The sequence below is a fragment of the Engystomops pustulosus genome, chromosome 5 (genome assembly GCF_040894005.1).
Source record: "Engystomops pustulosus chromosome 5, aEngPut4.maternal, whole genome shotgun sequence".
NCBI classification, from domain to species: Eukaryota; Metazoa; Chordata; class Amphibia; order Anura; family Leptodactylidae; genus Engystomops; species Engystomops pustulosus.
Window position 1 is genome coordinate 7,845,349 of NC_092415.1, and position 15,760 is coordinate 7,861,108.

The 15,760-nt window shown below is 45.7% G+C and overlaps 1 protein-coding gene across 1 annotated transcript in view; it reads right to left on the minus strand.

The window, feature by feature from the left end:
• Positions 1-1,159: 1,159 nt before the first annotated feature.
• Positions 1,160-15,760, minus strand: part of DENND3 (DENN domain containing 3) — a 44,268-nt gene continuing 29,667 nt past the window's right edge. Inside the window, exons 11-23 of the mRNA XM_072151103.1 lie at positions 12,695-12,798; positions 10,831-11,009; positions 9,703-10,224; positions 6,836-7,095; positions 6,573-6,743; positions 6,219-6,348; positions 5,732-5,836; positions 5,461-5,594; positions 4,890-5,050; positions 4,676-4,809; positions 3,639-3,751; positions 3,425-3,562; positions 1,160-2,690 (exon numbers count right to left, since the gene is read on the minus strand). Coding sequence (XP_072007204.1) covers positions 2,490-2,690; positions 3,425-3,562; positions 3,639-3,751; positions 4,676-4,809; positions 4,890-5,050; positions 5,461-5,594; positions 5,732-5,836; positions 6,219-6,348; positions 6,573-6,743; positions 6,836-7,095; positions 9,703-10,224; positions 10,831-11,009; positions 12,695-12,798 — 2,352 coding nt within the window. The 3' untranslated portion in view covers positions 1,160-2,489. The remainder of the gene's footprint in view (positions 2,691-3,424; positions 3,563-3,638; positions 3,752-4,675; positions 4,810-4,889; positions 5,051-5,460; positions 5,595-5,731; positions 5,837-6,218; positions 6,349-6,572; positions 6,744-6,835; positions 7,096-9,702; positions 10,225-10,830; positions 11,010-12,694; positions 12,799-15,760) is intronic.

Sequence of the window (15,760 nt, forward strand, 5' to 3'; positions counted from 1 at the left end):
CCTCAGGGGTGGAGTTTTCTGGTAATAGGAACCTCCCCCAAGGATACAATGATGGAGCTAAAAAGGACAAACTTAAGCATCCTCCTTTCTGCTCTGGAGGACTGTTTGTTTAGTTTGGCTCTCTAATATCATGGGCAGCAGTAAGACACAGATTCACCCAAATTTCTGCTCTATGACTTAAAAGGGATTTAAAGGGATTTACGATTCTGGTGTGGAGTGAAAGGGAGGGAGATCCCGTGACCACTACAGCCAAGCAGCGTCCTCGGTGGTCTCAGGTGCTACAACAACCAGGAATGTATACAAAGAGAATGGAGCTGTGACACAGGAGGAGGCAGCAGGGTATGAACATCCCTTTAAGTCACAGACATAGTCTCTGAGCCCATAGCGTTGTATTAGTAGGTGTCTGCAACTTACCTCTTTATCATGATGGGGGAACACAAAACAACCACGGAGGGCACCAAGTGTATTCATGGTGAATCCGGAAAACCCCTTTAAATTCAGGGACGTCCCAAACAAAATATAAGCTGTGGACTATACGAATGTGTAGTCATATCTTGTCACTTTACCTGTTCCATAGGTGCCACCATGTGGTGCCTCGTATAATCTGCCATGGGGGGAGGAGGGTCCTTTATACATTTAGGTAAAATAAGTAACAAAACACTTAAACATCACAACCAAAATGTATTCAGCATCAGAAGGAATCTGTACAGGCGACCTGATACAAGTGTATAAATATAGTGTAGGCCCAGGTCAGGATGGCGCCCCCCACAGGTCACAATCTGTCCTCGGAATTATAAAAACAATAACAGAGGGGAAAAAAACAATACAATAGCAGCAATTCTATATATAGTGTCTACACAAACCTCACCGCCTGTTCTATAGCGCCACCTCATGGAGACATGTGGAACAGCGCGATGTAGAAAATTCCGCAGTTAACAAAGTACAGCCTCGTCATCTTCTCTCCTCCAGAGCCGTCACCTGAACCCCCTTGAGATGACAGAACTATAGATATGTGACCCCCCCCCCAGTGTTAGCAGGAGGATTCATTTCCTGCCATCACTGCAAGGAATTAAGTTAGAGTCCCCCTTTAAGTTGTAACAGTCTTTGGTTTGATTCCAGGAAAGTTATATGTTTCTATACGTTATTTTTTTTTTGGGGGGGGGGGGGGGAGGAGGTTTCTTATGTTGAAAGATGTAAGGATTTATATATTTATAATGCTCAAGATACATTTTAACATCTCTCCTTGTAGTCATTGATCGGGAACATTCACAATGTCATCAACTAGTGCTTCTCACAGCTGAGGGTCTGCTACAAATGTGTCTGTTCCACACAATGCTCAGTATATGCAGAGAAATGTACTAGTGCAGCTACAAATGTATCAGGTCCGGAGTCCGGATCATTGTCTGCACCGGATACAGTTGTAACAGAGAAGGTTTTCAACCTGCAAATAGGAACAATGATGTTCCCGAAACTGATGAAGCGAAGGCCTGTTCATGTAACGGTTATTTCACCCTCCTCGCCCGCTCCAGTGCCGCGTGTAAGGAGAGACTCCTGTACAGCAATCCTAGTAATAGTGTTTTCTATAGATGCAGTAAAATATAGTGCACATGCAGAAGACCTCAGTGTGACGCATATCCTAAAACGCAGCAGAGCCGAGATTGTTATCTGCAGAACAGCCAAAACCGATGCAGCAGAGCCGAGATAGTACTGTGCAGAAAGACAGGGCTAAGCTGTAAAATAATCAGCTTCTCTATGGTTTTGTACACGACTGCAGTAAAAACTTGCAGTAAAGACTTTAAATACTTAGATTCCCATTTATAGTCCAGAATAATCCAAGAATGCATAAATTAGTAAAGTAATGTCGAATTTTAGAATTAAAAAAAAAAACAAATGACCAGTGATGAAACCTATTGCTTCTTATGTAACAGTGTAGAAGGTGGCACCGCAGAAAACAGCAGGAGCCCCTGGCAGCCAAGGTGTTAATAATCCAGGTCGGCCCCCCCCAGACCTTCCATAACTCAGGGGGGAGGGGGCTTTCCATCGATATTAGATATATGCAGCAGTCACCCCATGTGCAGGATCATGAGATTCTTAGTGTACTTCCCTCTGCGCTCTCTAGGGGGCAGTAACAGATCCAGTCCTGGTGACAGCCCCAGATAATTCAGTAACTCGTAAAGCAGAAGGTCCCCGTTCACTAGCAGCAGCTGCAACCCAGAGGACGTCCTAGATCTCCTCCGCGATGTCCTAAGCTTCGGCCACGGGTCTTGTTCTCTCCTCCTACTATTAGTTACAGTCCAGGACCACCCCGATCCCGGGACCCTCCTGCTCCGTCTTCTCGTATGGAAAGGCTTTCACTACCTGATGATTCCCAGTTTTGTTTTCGGATGTGACGTGGCCTCCCTGCAGGTCAGATCCATGGACCTTGTTCCTCTGGACCTTGGTTTGGGTCGTGTCCACCATCCGGGCAGCTCATCCGCTTCCTCCCGGCCTCACTCCACCTTCCATATGGCCACCTTTCCCTCCTGTTCTCCGGAGCCGCTCAGGACGTACCTGTCCTCGGCAGAACACAAGGACTTCACGATGTCACAGTGAGCGACCAGCTCCTTCTCCACCGTCTTCTTCTCCGCGTCAATGACGTAGATCTTCCCTTTCAGTTTGCTCTGAGACATCCCCTTGGTGCCGACCCAGATCTATGAAATGAGGGGAAATCTTATTAAAGGGGAACTCCATGACATCCTCCCCAGTCCACAGCCATCAAGCTGGTCACAGATTTCCATTTCCTCCAGACATTACACTGAAGAAGGAGTAGGGATAGGGGGGCCCGATGTTCTAGTTTGGGTTCGGCTGCCAATCACAGCCATGTCTGGTTGTTAGGGGGGTCAATTTGCCGGATTGGTTGTTCCAGAACATGAACATCGGGTCCACTCATCCTTAGAAATCGTGTCTAGTATTGCAGTTCAGGTTCATTCGTATGTATGCAATTCCATACACAACCTGTGGACAGATGGGGCACTATTTCTGGGTGAAAGTATCTGTTTCTAATATTGTAACATCCCTTTAAGAGAGAATCTACCAGCTCCTTATCACCCCATAAGTTATGTGAGCAATGCGAAAGGCACTGTGTAAGACTTCCAGACATCCCTTTCCTGTTTGCTAGTGATCTGTTACATTGTATCTTTGCAGAAATCAGCTTCACGGTGCACTGGAGGCGGGCCATTGCCCACTGGTGCACTGGAGACGGGGCCCTACCCACTGGTGCACTGGAGGTGCATCACTGCACTGCACTACCCTGTACACAATGATTGATATCTGCCACAGAAATAAGGTGTCACATGAAGACAACAGGTGCACCAGCAGCATGGCCCCGCCCCCAGTGCACCAACAAGCTCATTTGCATGAAAATAGAAGCTCTGATCTCCTGTACCTGTTGTTTCACTCTTATCATGCAGGTGATGACAGAGCAGTCCTGCAGGAGGATCTTGTGGGGGGCTCTGGAGAAATCCCCCATGTTGTACACACAGATCTCATTGCCATCTGCAGCCGCCACCCACAGCTGCGACTTCTAAGGACCAAAAGAGGAAAAGAGGTAAGTGGTCACTCAGTGCACATCACATTTACACCACAGGGGGGCGCCGCACCTGGCGAAACAGCTGCAGGCAGGAGGAGCGGATCTTCATCACAGTCACCGGCGCCTCCACCTTAAAGCAGAAATCCCTCTTTATACCGGTGACAAGGACCAAATCCTTTGTACCTGGTTATAAAAACAGAGACAACACTGGTGAATGACACAACCGAAAGCAGGACATAAAACCACTAGGGGGAGCTCATGAGGCTTAGCTATACAGCTCCCTCTAGTGGTGGCTTCAGGTACAATAAAATAACCTCTGGGCTTTTATATTTAATAAATATGTGATAAAAATAAAAAACTAAACATTCACAGTCCTGCTGCTACTAAAAAACATACACACAGGTCTGATTCCACATCTCTCCAGGGACATTACATAACACTGACTGCACAGAGCACAGAGCACAGCAGTGTGAGGTCTGATTCCACATCTCTCCAGGGACATTACATAACACTGGCTGCAGAGAGCACAGAGCACAGCAGTGTGAGGTCTGATTACACATCTCACCAGCGACAATACATAACACTGTCTGCAGAGAGCACAGAGCACAGCAGTGTGAGGTGTGATTACACATCTCTCCAGGGACAATACATAACACTGACTGCAGAGAGCACAGAGCACAGCAGTGTGAGGTCTGATTACACATCTCACCAGCGACAATACATAACACTGTCTGCAGAGAGCACAGAGCACAGCAGTGTGAGGTCTGATTCCACATCTCTCCAGGGACATTACATAACACTGACTGCACAGAGCACAGCAGTGTGAGGATACCATGTGTCCTATTGGAGACGCTACAATCCAGGAATATAAATCTATATATCACAGTCCTGCTGCTAATAACAACATAAACAAAGGTCTGATTCCACACCTGGAACAGTCTGTATGGCCGCACCTGCTGACAGGTTCCCCCTTTCATTTATTTAATATGGAAGCAAAATGGCACAAACATGAATTTCCTCATCTGCAACTTCTGCAGGACGTATGTGGAGGTCACTGCGGTGTGATAAGAGGTCGTCCTGCCGTATATTAGTGCAGCCCCTACTCACTGTACAGCAGCAGAGCATTGTAGATCTTCATGGCTGTAATGTCCTGATACTGGAGCTGGAACCAGTCCTTAATCTTCAGGGTGCTGACGTCCCAGACTATGACCTTCCCGTCTGCACTGCAGGAGTACGCCAGGCTGAGGAAACACCACGGGGGGAGTCAGAAAGTGACCCCAGGGTGTACGGCCACATATCACAGGCAGGGGGAGCTCCTTACCTCTTCAGGGGGTCACTGCTGTCCACCACAATGTCCACTAGCTCCCCCTGGTGGTCATTCAGCTGCTTGTTGCAGGACATGCTGTGGGTATTGATGATGTAGATAATGGAGTCACTGGATCCAATCCATACCTGGCTCTGCTCCACTCCCACCATGCACCTCTAGGGGGAGACACAAGGTGCACAACGTAAGTGCCACATACAAGGGGATCAGCAAAAGATAAGCAATAGATAGAGACTCATTAGTGAAAAGTTGTCTTATGCTCTAGTCACATCCAGAGCTGCATTTTCCATTCATGCTTTCCACCAGGAATCAAATCAGAAATGGTCTGGGAAACACAAACCTAACAGCCGAGCAGCGGGATATTAAGAATTAAGGGGATTGTGCACAATTAGGGAAAGCTGCCATGTTTTTATAAAATCCCTATAACCTTGCTGTAGTGGCTGCTCCCTCATATAATGATTGGTGCAGCTCTAGATGTGACTGGAGTAGATGCAATATAATTTAGGCTACAAAACCAAATCCCTATGCCACGTCCCTCCCTATTTCAGCAGTTTCCTCGGCCGCTCACCAGTTTAGCGCTCCCCACTTTCAGGCAGTGTTGCTGGAGGGACCAGGTGGAGGCGTTGAACACGACCACTTTCCCCTGGCCCAGGGCGCACCACAGTTTGGGGCAGTCATCTCCGAGCGATGCATCGAGTTGTCCTGGAAGAAAGGGGTCATGAGATATTGAGTTGGATCCTCTCATAGATAGCGCTGCAGCCTGCGCTCCCTGGTGTCACAGACTACAATATAACGAGACGAAACAATGTATCACAGGCACAGAGGGAGAAGCCACTCACCGGGGGTGTACAGCAGGACATCCACCGACTGAGGGACCGTCTCCCCCGCACAGGGGTTAATCCGATGCTTCAGCGTCTCAGCCGTCGTCATTGGAATCGTAGAAACTGTGGACAGAGAGGAAAGGGACATCTATACATTCAGTATGACACAGGGTAGGAGGGATGCGACAGTGGGAGACGTCCTCATCTCCTCTGTAGGGATAAATCCGGAATCCTCCTGATGTAACGTTACAATGGAAGGTAAATGTAACCTAATGAAACCTTTGTGGACCTCTATGATCCAAGTGCACTGGGGGCGTGTCCTCACACTGCTGTGCTCCTGTGCATTTCATTCCCCATTGCCCCCTTCCTCATGTAGTATTTCACCAGAGGTCTGCTACAATTCTATCACAGAGGAGAGGGACTACAGAGTACAGAGCACAGCAGTGTGAGGACACACCACCCCTTCCGATGTTACAGACTTCCCCCTCTACCCCGACGTCCTCACCTTCATTCTTCATCTTGTCGAAGTGAGACAGTTTGGACGCTGAGTAGATGGACTTTGTGGTCTGCAGCGCTCCGATCACAGCGTTCATGAGCAGGACGTTAGTCAGGGCCTCCTGTACGTACTGAGGGTCCTGTGCGGGAGAGGATAGAGGGGGGACATCATAACCACATGTGACCTCCTACAGATCCCCAGTCACAGGGACTTGTATCCATCCCCTCCATTGTTTAGGGACGGTTAAAGGGTCGGACATTGACTTATCTCTGCCCTCCAATAGGTGGCGCTAGAGACATTACACATTCCCTGAGTATCTCTGATTGGCCTAGAAGTCTATAGAGGATAGAACGGTGATGGCACCTTGTGAGTGTCGGCCATCTTCCTCCCGGCCCACATCTCCTTGATCATTAGTTGCCACAGTTCACATTCGCTTTTCAGGTTCGCCTCAAACACGTCCTTCCTGGTGGAGGCTTTAATCCGGAGGGTCTGAATCCTCAAAAGTAAGAAGGCGGATGTGGAGATCTTCACCTCCTAAACACAGAGGGTACACATAGATATAGTATATATACATCCGCCGTATCCCCCCGGACCCACTGATGCCCCGCGGGCCTGGAGGTCACTACCTCTATGTTCCTGAAGATGGCGATCTCCTCGTAGCTCTGCCGTCCATCTACCAGCAGGAACAGACGCTTCTGGGTCATGGCGATCTTCCCCACGCCCAGGTTGGTCTTCACCGAGCTGGAGAGTTTATACACAAACTCGTTCTGGTCCAGGTTCTTGGCCACCACAGCCGGGAGGTCGACCTCTTCCGCTTCTGCCTCCGTTTCTTTCCAGCAGTTGTAGAAATCCCGGAAGATGTCCGGGTCTATCTGCTTCTGGAAACCTTAGAGGTAGGAATCAGACGTAGAGGATAAGGAAATAAACGAAAATACAGCCTAAGGCTCCTCGCAGGACGGGCCGGATCCCAAGCCTAGGACACGGCGCTCCTCACCCCTCCCCTCCCCATAAGAAACCACAGCCACAGCGCAAATCAGTCCGAAAATATCACCTGGTCTATGTGTATGGTGCGGCCTCCCGACTCCACAGCGGGAAATATAAATATTCAAATGTATCAGTCAATGGGGCCGCACAAAAAATCTACGGTACCCGCAGCACACAACCCGAAAAATACATCCAGGTGCAGGGGGCCTAAATACTGACCTCTCAGCTTTGCTTAGAAGTTTACATTGTTGCCCGACAAGTACAGGAAGTCCCCGGGTTACATACAAGATAGGTTATGTAGGTTTGTTCTTAAGTTGAATTTGTATGTAAGTCTGAACTGGATATTTTATCATTGTAGCCCCAGACAAATGTTTTTAGGTCCCTGTGACTATTGGAAAAAGTTGGATTGTTATAAGATTCAGGATTAACAATAAATCTTCATTACAGAAGCCTGTGATAGCTGTTATAGCTGATCATTGTAGCCTAGGACTAAAGTACAATAAATTACCAATATCCAGAGGTCCGTTTGTAACTAGGGGTCGTATGTAAGTCGGGTGTTCTTAAGTAGGGGACCGCCTATATTGTAAATCCTTAATCAGAGACCTAATACAAGCAGGTAGAGTTACATCCTGTATTATACTCCAGAGCTGCACTCACTATTCTGCTGCTGGTGCAGTCACTGTGTACATACATGACATTACTTATCCTGTACTGATCCTGAGCTACATCCTGTATTATACTCCAGAGCTGCACTCACTATTCTGCTGCTGGTGCAGTCACTGTGTACATACATGACATTACTTATCCTGTACTGATCCTGAGTTACATCCTGTATTATACCCCAGAGCTGCACTCACTATTCTGCTGGTGGTGCAGTCACTGTGTACATACATGACATTACTTATCCTGTACTGACCCTGAGTTACATCCTGTATTATACACCAGAGCTGCGCTCACTATTCTGCTGCTGGTGCAGTCACTGTGTACATACATGACATTACTTATCCTGTACTGATCCTGAGTTACATCCTGTATTATACCCCAGAGCTGCACTCACTATTCTGCTGCTGGTGCAGTCACTGTGTACATACATGACATTACTTATCCTGTACTGATCCTGAGTTACATCCTGTATTATACCCCAGAGCTGCACTCACTATTCTGCTGCTGGTGCAGTCACTGTGTATCCTAGAGTCTTTGTTTCCGTGTAGCACCCGGGCTCTTGGTGCCTACAGGAAGTAGATGAAGTTATGTGCATCTTTGTTTTTTTTTGCATTTTTCCCCTAATAGAGGAGTAAAGGTAAAGTATGTAAAGCAGTTCAGCAGGTTCCTCCTCAGGCTGTAAGAACGCGCCCCTGCTGACCCCTCTGCCTGCACCCATTGTGGCCTAGTTCTCAGTAGGAAGAGTGTGAAATCTCTCACCTTCCTCTGACCTTATACCGCAATCTATAGCATCTGCGGGTGGAGCTCTAAGGCCGTGTTCACATTATGCTTTTTTAACTGGAATTTAAATTAGTTGTTTGCCTCAAAATCACAACCAGAAGTTCACACTGTGGATTTTCCCATGGGTTTTCCTCCAGAAAAATCTTTCACAAAATCTGAGCTGCTGCACTAAAATCACAGGCGACCAAAGTCACAATTTGCATTAGTTAACTGGACAATGCAGCTTTTGGATATTCCAATGCAATACCTGCATTAAAATTCCTCTGTCCGAATGCACCCTTAAAGGGAACCTGTCACTAGGATTTTCCCCATTAAACTACTTTTTTAGGCTGGACTCTACAGCTAAAGACATAGTGCTGGTGTCGTTGTAAAGCAGAGAATCTCAGTTATGACAACCGAGTTCTGTGCTGTAGGACTGGAGATCCCACGATAGTCTGAAGTGATCCTCTTCCCTCCAGCCTCTAAAATTGACTCATCTCAGCTATATGTGTCTCTTCTCAGCTCATTTGCATATGACTTTGGGTGCGATTTATTTTGTAGGTAAATGGGTAATTTCAATTTCGAGGAGGAAATGCTGGAAGAATAGGGCATCCCCCACCCGAGGAACTAACAGCAGGAGACCGGTTTCATTTCACATTTTTGTCCAGGAAATCGTCAACAGAATGCAAAAGAAAAACACCTACTATGTCGCTTCAGTAGGTCTGGTTTTGGGCCGGAATCTGACTGGAAGTTCCAGGGGGTCACAAAACCTGTTTTATCCAATCGGTGGCCTCCTCTGACAACTTCCAGTAAGACCGGAAGCACCAGAACCAGGAGCCCTGGCAGATAAAATACCCCCTTCAGGTCTGCAAACATCTAAGATGCATGTAAACTTTAACCTTTCCATTTCTCACACTGCTGTGCTCTTAGCTCTCTGCATTAAACTGTTGCACAGCCCATTCCTCTGTTATGCAGACCCTCTGGGAAGGATCTGTGGAGCAGCTTAATGCAACGAGCACAGAGCACAGCAGTGTGAGGATACCTCACTGAAGAATATAGACCTAATGGCTTCCACCTTCTCACTTACCTACTGTTAAAGCATCAAACAAGCGCAGTATAGTGTCCGTGTCTTTGACGATTCCAGATTCCTGGATCTTCCGTACAAACTCCTCCAGGTGAAGGTGCGTCCTTGGTAACTCAAACTTCTTGACGCGCTCGTCAGCCCTGGGGGCCTCCCTCTCCTTGTCCAGCACTTGTCCGATCAGCTTCTTAAGTTCTGGAGAGCAGTCGGATTTCTGTCGCTCCTCGGCCGGGAGGGACAGGACGACCTTCCTCACCAGATCCATGGGGAAGATCCGTAAATCGGTTTTGTAGAGTTTCTGGAAGTCGGAGAGGGCGCGCAGCAGTTTCCCCTGCATCAGTCCCACCAGTCCCCGGAGGTAGTAGTAGCGCGCCAGCAGAGTGGAGCTCTCGGGAGGTAGTGCGCTGATCTCTTTGCTGAGATACTTGGTGAATTCAGTGTAATATGTCTGAACGTGGAGACCGGAGAGAGGAGAAGACACTTCAGGGAGCCGGAACGTGTGCACCTCCTTCGCCGATACATTGTATCCTGTAATAAGGAGAGAGACAGTATCAGGCGGGAGCAAGAATCAGGACACTGTTCTCAATGCCAAGCAGCTGCAAAGCCACATCTTCAGTATGGGGTCAGTTTAAGGTAGGCAGGACCTGCAACTATCTCTAGAAAGAAGGTCCCCTGTCCCCCCGGATTGGCCATCCAGTAGATGTCTTATATACGAGGTGCATATTCTATACTCCAATCACTTCCAGATCTGCATTTCCTTCTCCTCGTAAAGGCTCCTGGTTCATGTACAGTAAACATAACGTAATGTGATGTATTTCTAGTGCAGCTCTGGGTGTGAATGGAGGATACATCACTGTGACTTCCTCACCAGAGGCGTAACTACAGGGGTAGCAGCCGCTATAGGGCCTGCAGTGTCAGGGGGCACCGGCATTTGACCCGATGCACTAATGAGTGAAGGATGTGCACCATTATTTATGTGCATGAGTGTATAATAGTGTATGAGTGAAGAACATTGATAAATCAGTATATATCAATATATAACAATCATATATCAGTATATATGTGCGAGTATATAAATATGTATATATTTAGGATGTGGGCCCTGTCTCTCCTAGTTTCCCCGCTGTTCCTCACCGTTCTCCTGCTGGGGTCTCCTCAGGGACAGGTGTCCTGGTGGGACATCGGGGGCCCTGATGGTCTGCAGGTTGGGCATACTGATAACCACCTTCTTACTGAACATGTGCTCCGGCCGGAAACGCTTCAGCTTCTCTGTGGCGCGCTTCCTGGAGCCCTCGAAATGTAAAATAGATCTCCTGCAGGCACAGGACAAGTGTGATAGAGGTCAGAACACGACTACGGAGCACATTCATCAATCTGCTTAGGACACAATCCGGGGGCGTAATTTGCACCATATTTATCAAAGGTTCAAGACAATTTTTTATAGTTTTCCACGACTAGAACAACCAAATGGACGAAGCTTCTCAAGATGGGGGCCATCAACCAGAATTATGTAAATGCACCTGAATTTTTACTTTGCGTGTATACTCGAGTATAAGCTGACCGGAGTATAAGCCGAGACTACCAAAAACTGGGAAAACCTATTGACTCGAGTATAACCCGAGGGTGGGAAATACATTGGTCAGTAGTATACAGCCAGCCAGCCCCCATGTAGTATACAGCTATACCCCATGTAGTATACAGCCAGCCCCCGTACAGTAGACAGCCAGCCCCCATGGAGAAGACAGCCAGCCCCCATGGAGTAGACAGCCAGCCCCCATGGAGTAGACAGCCAGCCCCCATGGAGTAGACAGCCAGCCCCCATGGAGTAGACAGCCAGCCCCCGCGTAGCAGACAGCCAGCCCCGACGTAGCAGACAGCCAGCCCCGACGTAGCAGACAGCCAGCCCCGACGTAGCAGACAGCCAGCCCCCACGTAGTTTGCCAAACAGATAAAACAAATAAACTTAATACTCACCCTCCTTTGCGGCCCGATGTTCCTCGCTGGCAGAGTTGCGTCCGTGCGATCTATCAGCGGTGACACCGCCACATCATACTGTGCGCCGGCTGGCAGATCGCACGGACGCAACTCTGCCAGCTATTGCAAAGAGAAGATAGAAGAGGATTCGCGACGTGGATCGGGAGCCGTGACGAACATCGGGGGCGATGGAGGGTGAGTATTAAGTTTATTTTTTTTCATTGACTTGTGTATAAGCCGAGGTGAGGTTTTTCAGCACATTTTTTCTGCTGAAAAACTCAGCTTATACACGAGTATAAACGGTAGTTTTTTTTTTTTTATGTAAACTAAGCCAACTAATAGGAACCCTAAAGCTACTGTAGAATATAGTAACCACTATGCCTGCGCGGCGACATTGCCGTGAGCACTATGCCTGCGCCGCGACATTGCCGAGTGTATTATGCCTGTGCCGTGACATTGGCGTGAGCACTATGCCTGTGCCGTGACATTGGCGTGAGCACTATGCCTGCGCCGTGACATTGCCGTGAGCACTATGCCTGCGCCGCGACATTGCCGAGTGTATTATGCCTGTGCCGTGACATTGCCGAGTGTATTATGCCTGTGCCGTGACATTGCCAAGTGTATTATGCCTGTGCCGTGACATTGCCGAGTGTATTATGCCTGTGCCGCGACATTGCCGAGTGTATTATGCCTGTGCCGTGACATTGGCGTGAGCACTATGCCTGTGCCGTGACATTGGCGTGAGCACTATGCCTGTGCCGTGACATTGGCGTGAGCACTATGCCTGCGCCGTGACATTGGCGTGAGCACTATGCCTGCGCCGTGACATTGGCGTGAGCACTATGCCTGCGCCGTGACATTGCCGTGAGCACTATGCCTGCGCCGCGACATTGCCGAGTGTATTATGCCTGAAAAGCGATATTGCCATGTGCATAATGCCGGTGCGGTTGCATTGCCGCATGCATTATGTCTGCGACGTGACATTGCCATGTGCACTATAAAAGCAGGGAGGTCTTATAGTTACCCATCAATCTCTGAGGATGTGCGCAGCTCCATGCGGGTGTAGTCGTCCAATTTCTTACTGAGACGCGCTTTTAGGAAGGAGTTGAAGAGGTAGGTGTCCAGGACCTACGGCACAGTCACATACAGTGAGGTCGGTAAATATTCAGACACTGACACAATTTTTTATCCCTTTACTGAGACAGATATGTGTAGTGTAATGTGTAGTGTAATGTGTGTGTAATGTGTAGTGTAATGTGTGTGTAATGTGTAATGTGTAGTGTAATGTGTAGTGTAATGTGTGTGTAATGTGTAGTGTAATGTGTAGTGTAATGTGTAGTGTAATGTGTAGTGTAATGTGTAGTGTAATGTGTAGTGTAATGTGTGTGTAATGTGTGTGTAATGTGTAGTGTAATGTGTAGTGTAATGTGTAGTGTAATGTGTAGTGTAATGTGTAGTGTAATGTGTAGTGTAATGTGTGTGTAATGTGTAGTGTAATGTGTAGTGTAATGTGTGTGTAATGTGTAGTGTAATGTGTGTGTAATGTGTGTGTAATGTGTAGTGTAATGTGTGTGTAATGTGTAGTGTAATGTGTAGTGTAATGTGTAGTGTAATGTGTAGTGTAATGTGTGTGTAATGTGTAGTGTAATGTGTGTGTAATGTGTAGTGTAATGTGTAGTGTAATGTGTGTGTAATGTGTAGTGTAATGTGTGTGTAATGTGTGTGTAATGTGTAGTGTAATGTGTGTGTAATGTGTAGTGTAATGTGTAGTGTAATGTGTAATGTGTAGTGTAATGTGTGTGTAATGTGTGTGTAATGTGTGTGTAATGTGTGTGTAATGTGTGTGTAATGTGTGTGTAATGTGTGTGTAATGTGTAGTGTAATGTGTGTGTAATGTGTGTGTAATGTGTAGTGTAATGTGTGTGTAATGTGTAGTGTAATGTGTAGTGTAATGTGTAATGTGTAGTGTAATGTGTGTGTAATGTGTGTGTAATGTGTGTGTAATGTGTGTGTAATGTGTAGTGTAATGTGTAGTGTAATGTGTGTGTAATGTGTAGTGTAATGTGTGTGTAATGTGTGTGTAATGTGTAGTGTAATGTGTGTGTAATGTGTAATGTGTAATGTGTAATGTGTAATGTGTAGTGTAATGTGTAGTGTAATGTGTAGTGTAATGTGTGTGTAATGTGTAGTGTAATGTGTGTGTAATGTGTAGTGTAATGTGTAGTGTAATGTGTGTGTAATGTGTGTGTAATGTGTAGTGTAATGTGTGTGTAATGTGTAGTGTAATGTGTAGTGTAATGTGTAGTGTAATGTGTAGTGTAATGTGTAGTGTAATGTGTGTGTAATGTGTGTGTAATGTGTAGTGTAATGTGTAGTGTAATGTGTAGTGTAATGTGTAGTGTAATGTGTAGTGTAATGTGTGTGTAATGTGTAGTGTAATGTGTGTGTAATGTGTAGTGTAATGTGTAGTGTAATGTGTAGTGTAATGTGTAGTGTAATGTGTAGTGTAATGTGTGTGTAATGTGTGTGTAATGTGTAGTGTAATGTGTAGTGTAATGTGTAGTGTAATGTGTAGTGTAATGTGTAGTGTAATGTGTAGTGTAATGTGTGTGTAATGTGTGTGTAATGTGTAGTGTAATGTGTAGTGTAATGTGTAGTGTAATGTGTAGTGTAATGTGTAGTGTAATGTGTGTGTAATGTGTAGTGTAATGTGTGTGTAATGTGTGTGTAATGTGTAGTGTAATGTGTGTGTAATGTGTAGTGTAATGTGTAGTGTAATGTGTGTGTAATGTGTAGTGTAATGTGTAGTGTAATGTGTAGTGTAATGTGTAGTGTAATGTGTAGTGTAATGTGTAGTGTAATGTGTGTGTAATGTGTAGTGTAATGTGTGTGTAATGTGTAGTGTAATGTGTGTGTAATGTGTAGTGTAATGTGTAGTGTAATGTGTGTGTAATGTGTAGTGTAATGTGTGTGTAATGTGTGTGTAATGTGTAGTGTAATGTGTGTGTAATGTGTAGTGTAATGTGTAGTGTAATGTGTAATGTGTAGTGTAATGTGTGTGTAATGTGTGTGTAATGTGTGTGTAATGTGTGTGTAATGTGTGTGTAATGTGTAGTGTAATGTGTAGTGTAATGTGTGTGTAATGTGTAGTGTAATGTGTGTGTAATGTGTGTGTAATGTGTAGTGTAATGTGTGTGTAATGTGTAGTGTAATGTGTAGTGTAATGTGTAATGTGTAGTGTAATGTGTAGTGTAATGTGTAGTGTAATGTGTGTGTAATGTGTAGTGTAATGTGTAGTGTAATGTGTGTGTAATGTGTGTGTAATGTGTAGTGTAATGTGTGTGTAATGTGTAGTGTAATGTGTAGTGTAATGTGTGTGTAATGTGTAGTGTAATGTGTAGTGTAATGTGTGTGTAATGTGTGTGTAATGTGTAGTGTAATGTGTGTGTAATGTGTAGTGTAATGTGTAGTGTAATGTGTAATGTGTAGTGTAATGTGTAGTGTAATGTGTAGTGTAATGTGTAGTGTAATGTGTAGTGTAATGTGTAGTGTAATGTGTAATGTGTAGTGTAATGTGTAGTGTAATGTGTAGTGTAATGTGTAGTGTAATGTGTAGTGTAATGTGTGTGTAATGTGTGTGTAATGTGTGTGTAATGTATGTGTAATGTGTAGTGTAATGTGTAGTGTAATGTGTAGTGTAATGTGTGTGTAATGTGTGTGTAATGTGTAGTGTAATGTGTGTGTAATGTGTGTGTAATGTGTGTGTAATGTGTGTGTAATGTGTGTGTAATGTGTAGTGTAATGTGTGTGTAATGTGTAGTGTAATGTGTAGTGTAATGTGTGTGTAATGTATGTGTAATGTGTAGTGTAATGTGTGTGTAATGTATGTGTAATGTGTAGTGTAATGTGTGTGTAATGTATGTGTAATGTGTGTGTAATGTATGTGTAATGTGTAGTGTAATGTGTGTGTAATGTGTGTGTAATGTGTAGTGTAATGTGTAGTGTAATGTGTAGTGTAATGTGTAGTGTAATGTGTAGTGTAATGTGTGTGTAATGTATGTGTAATGTGTGTGTAATGTGTGTGTAATGT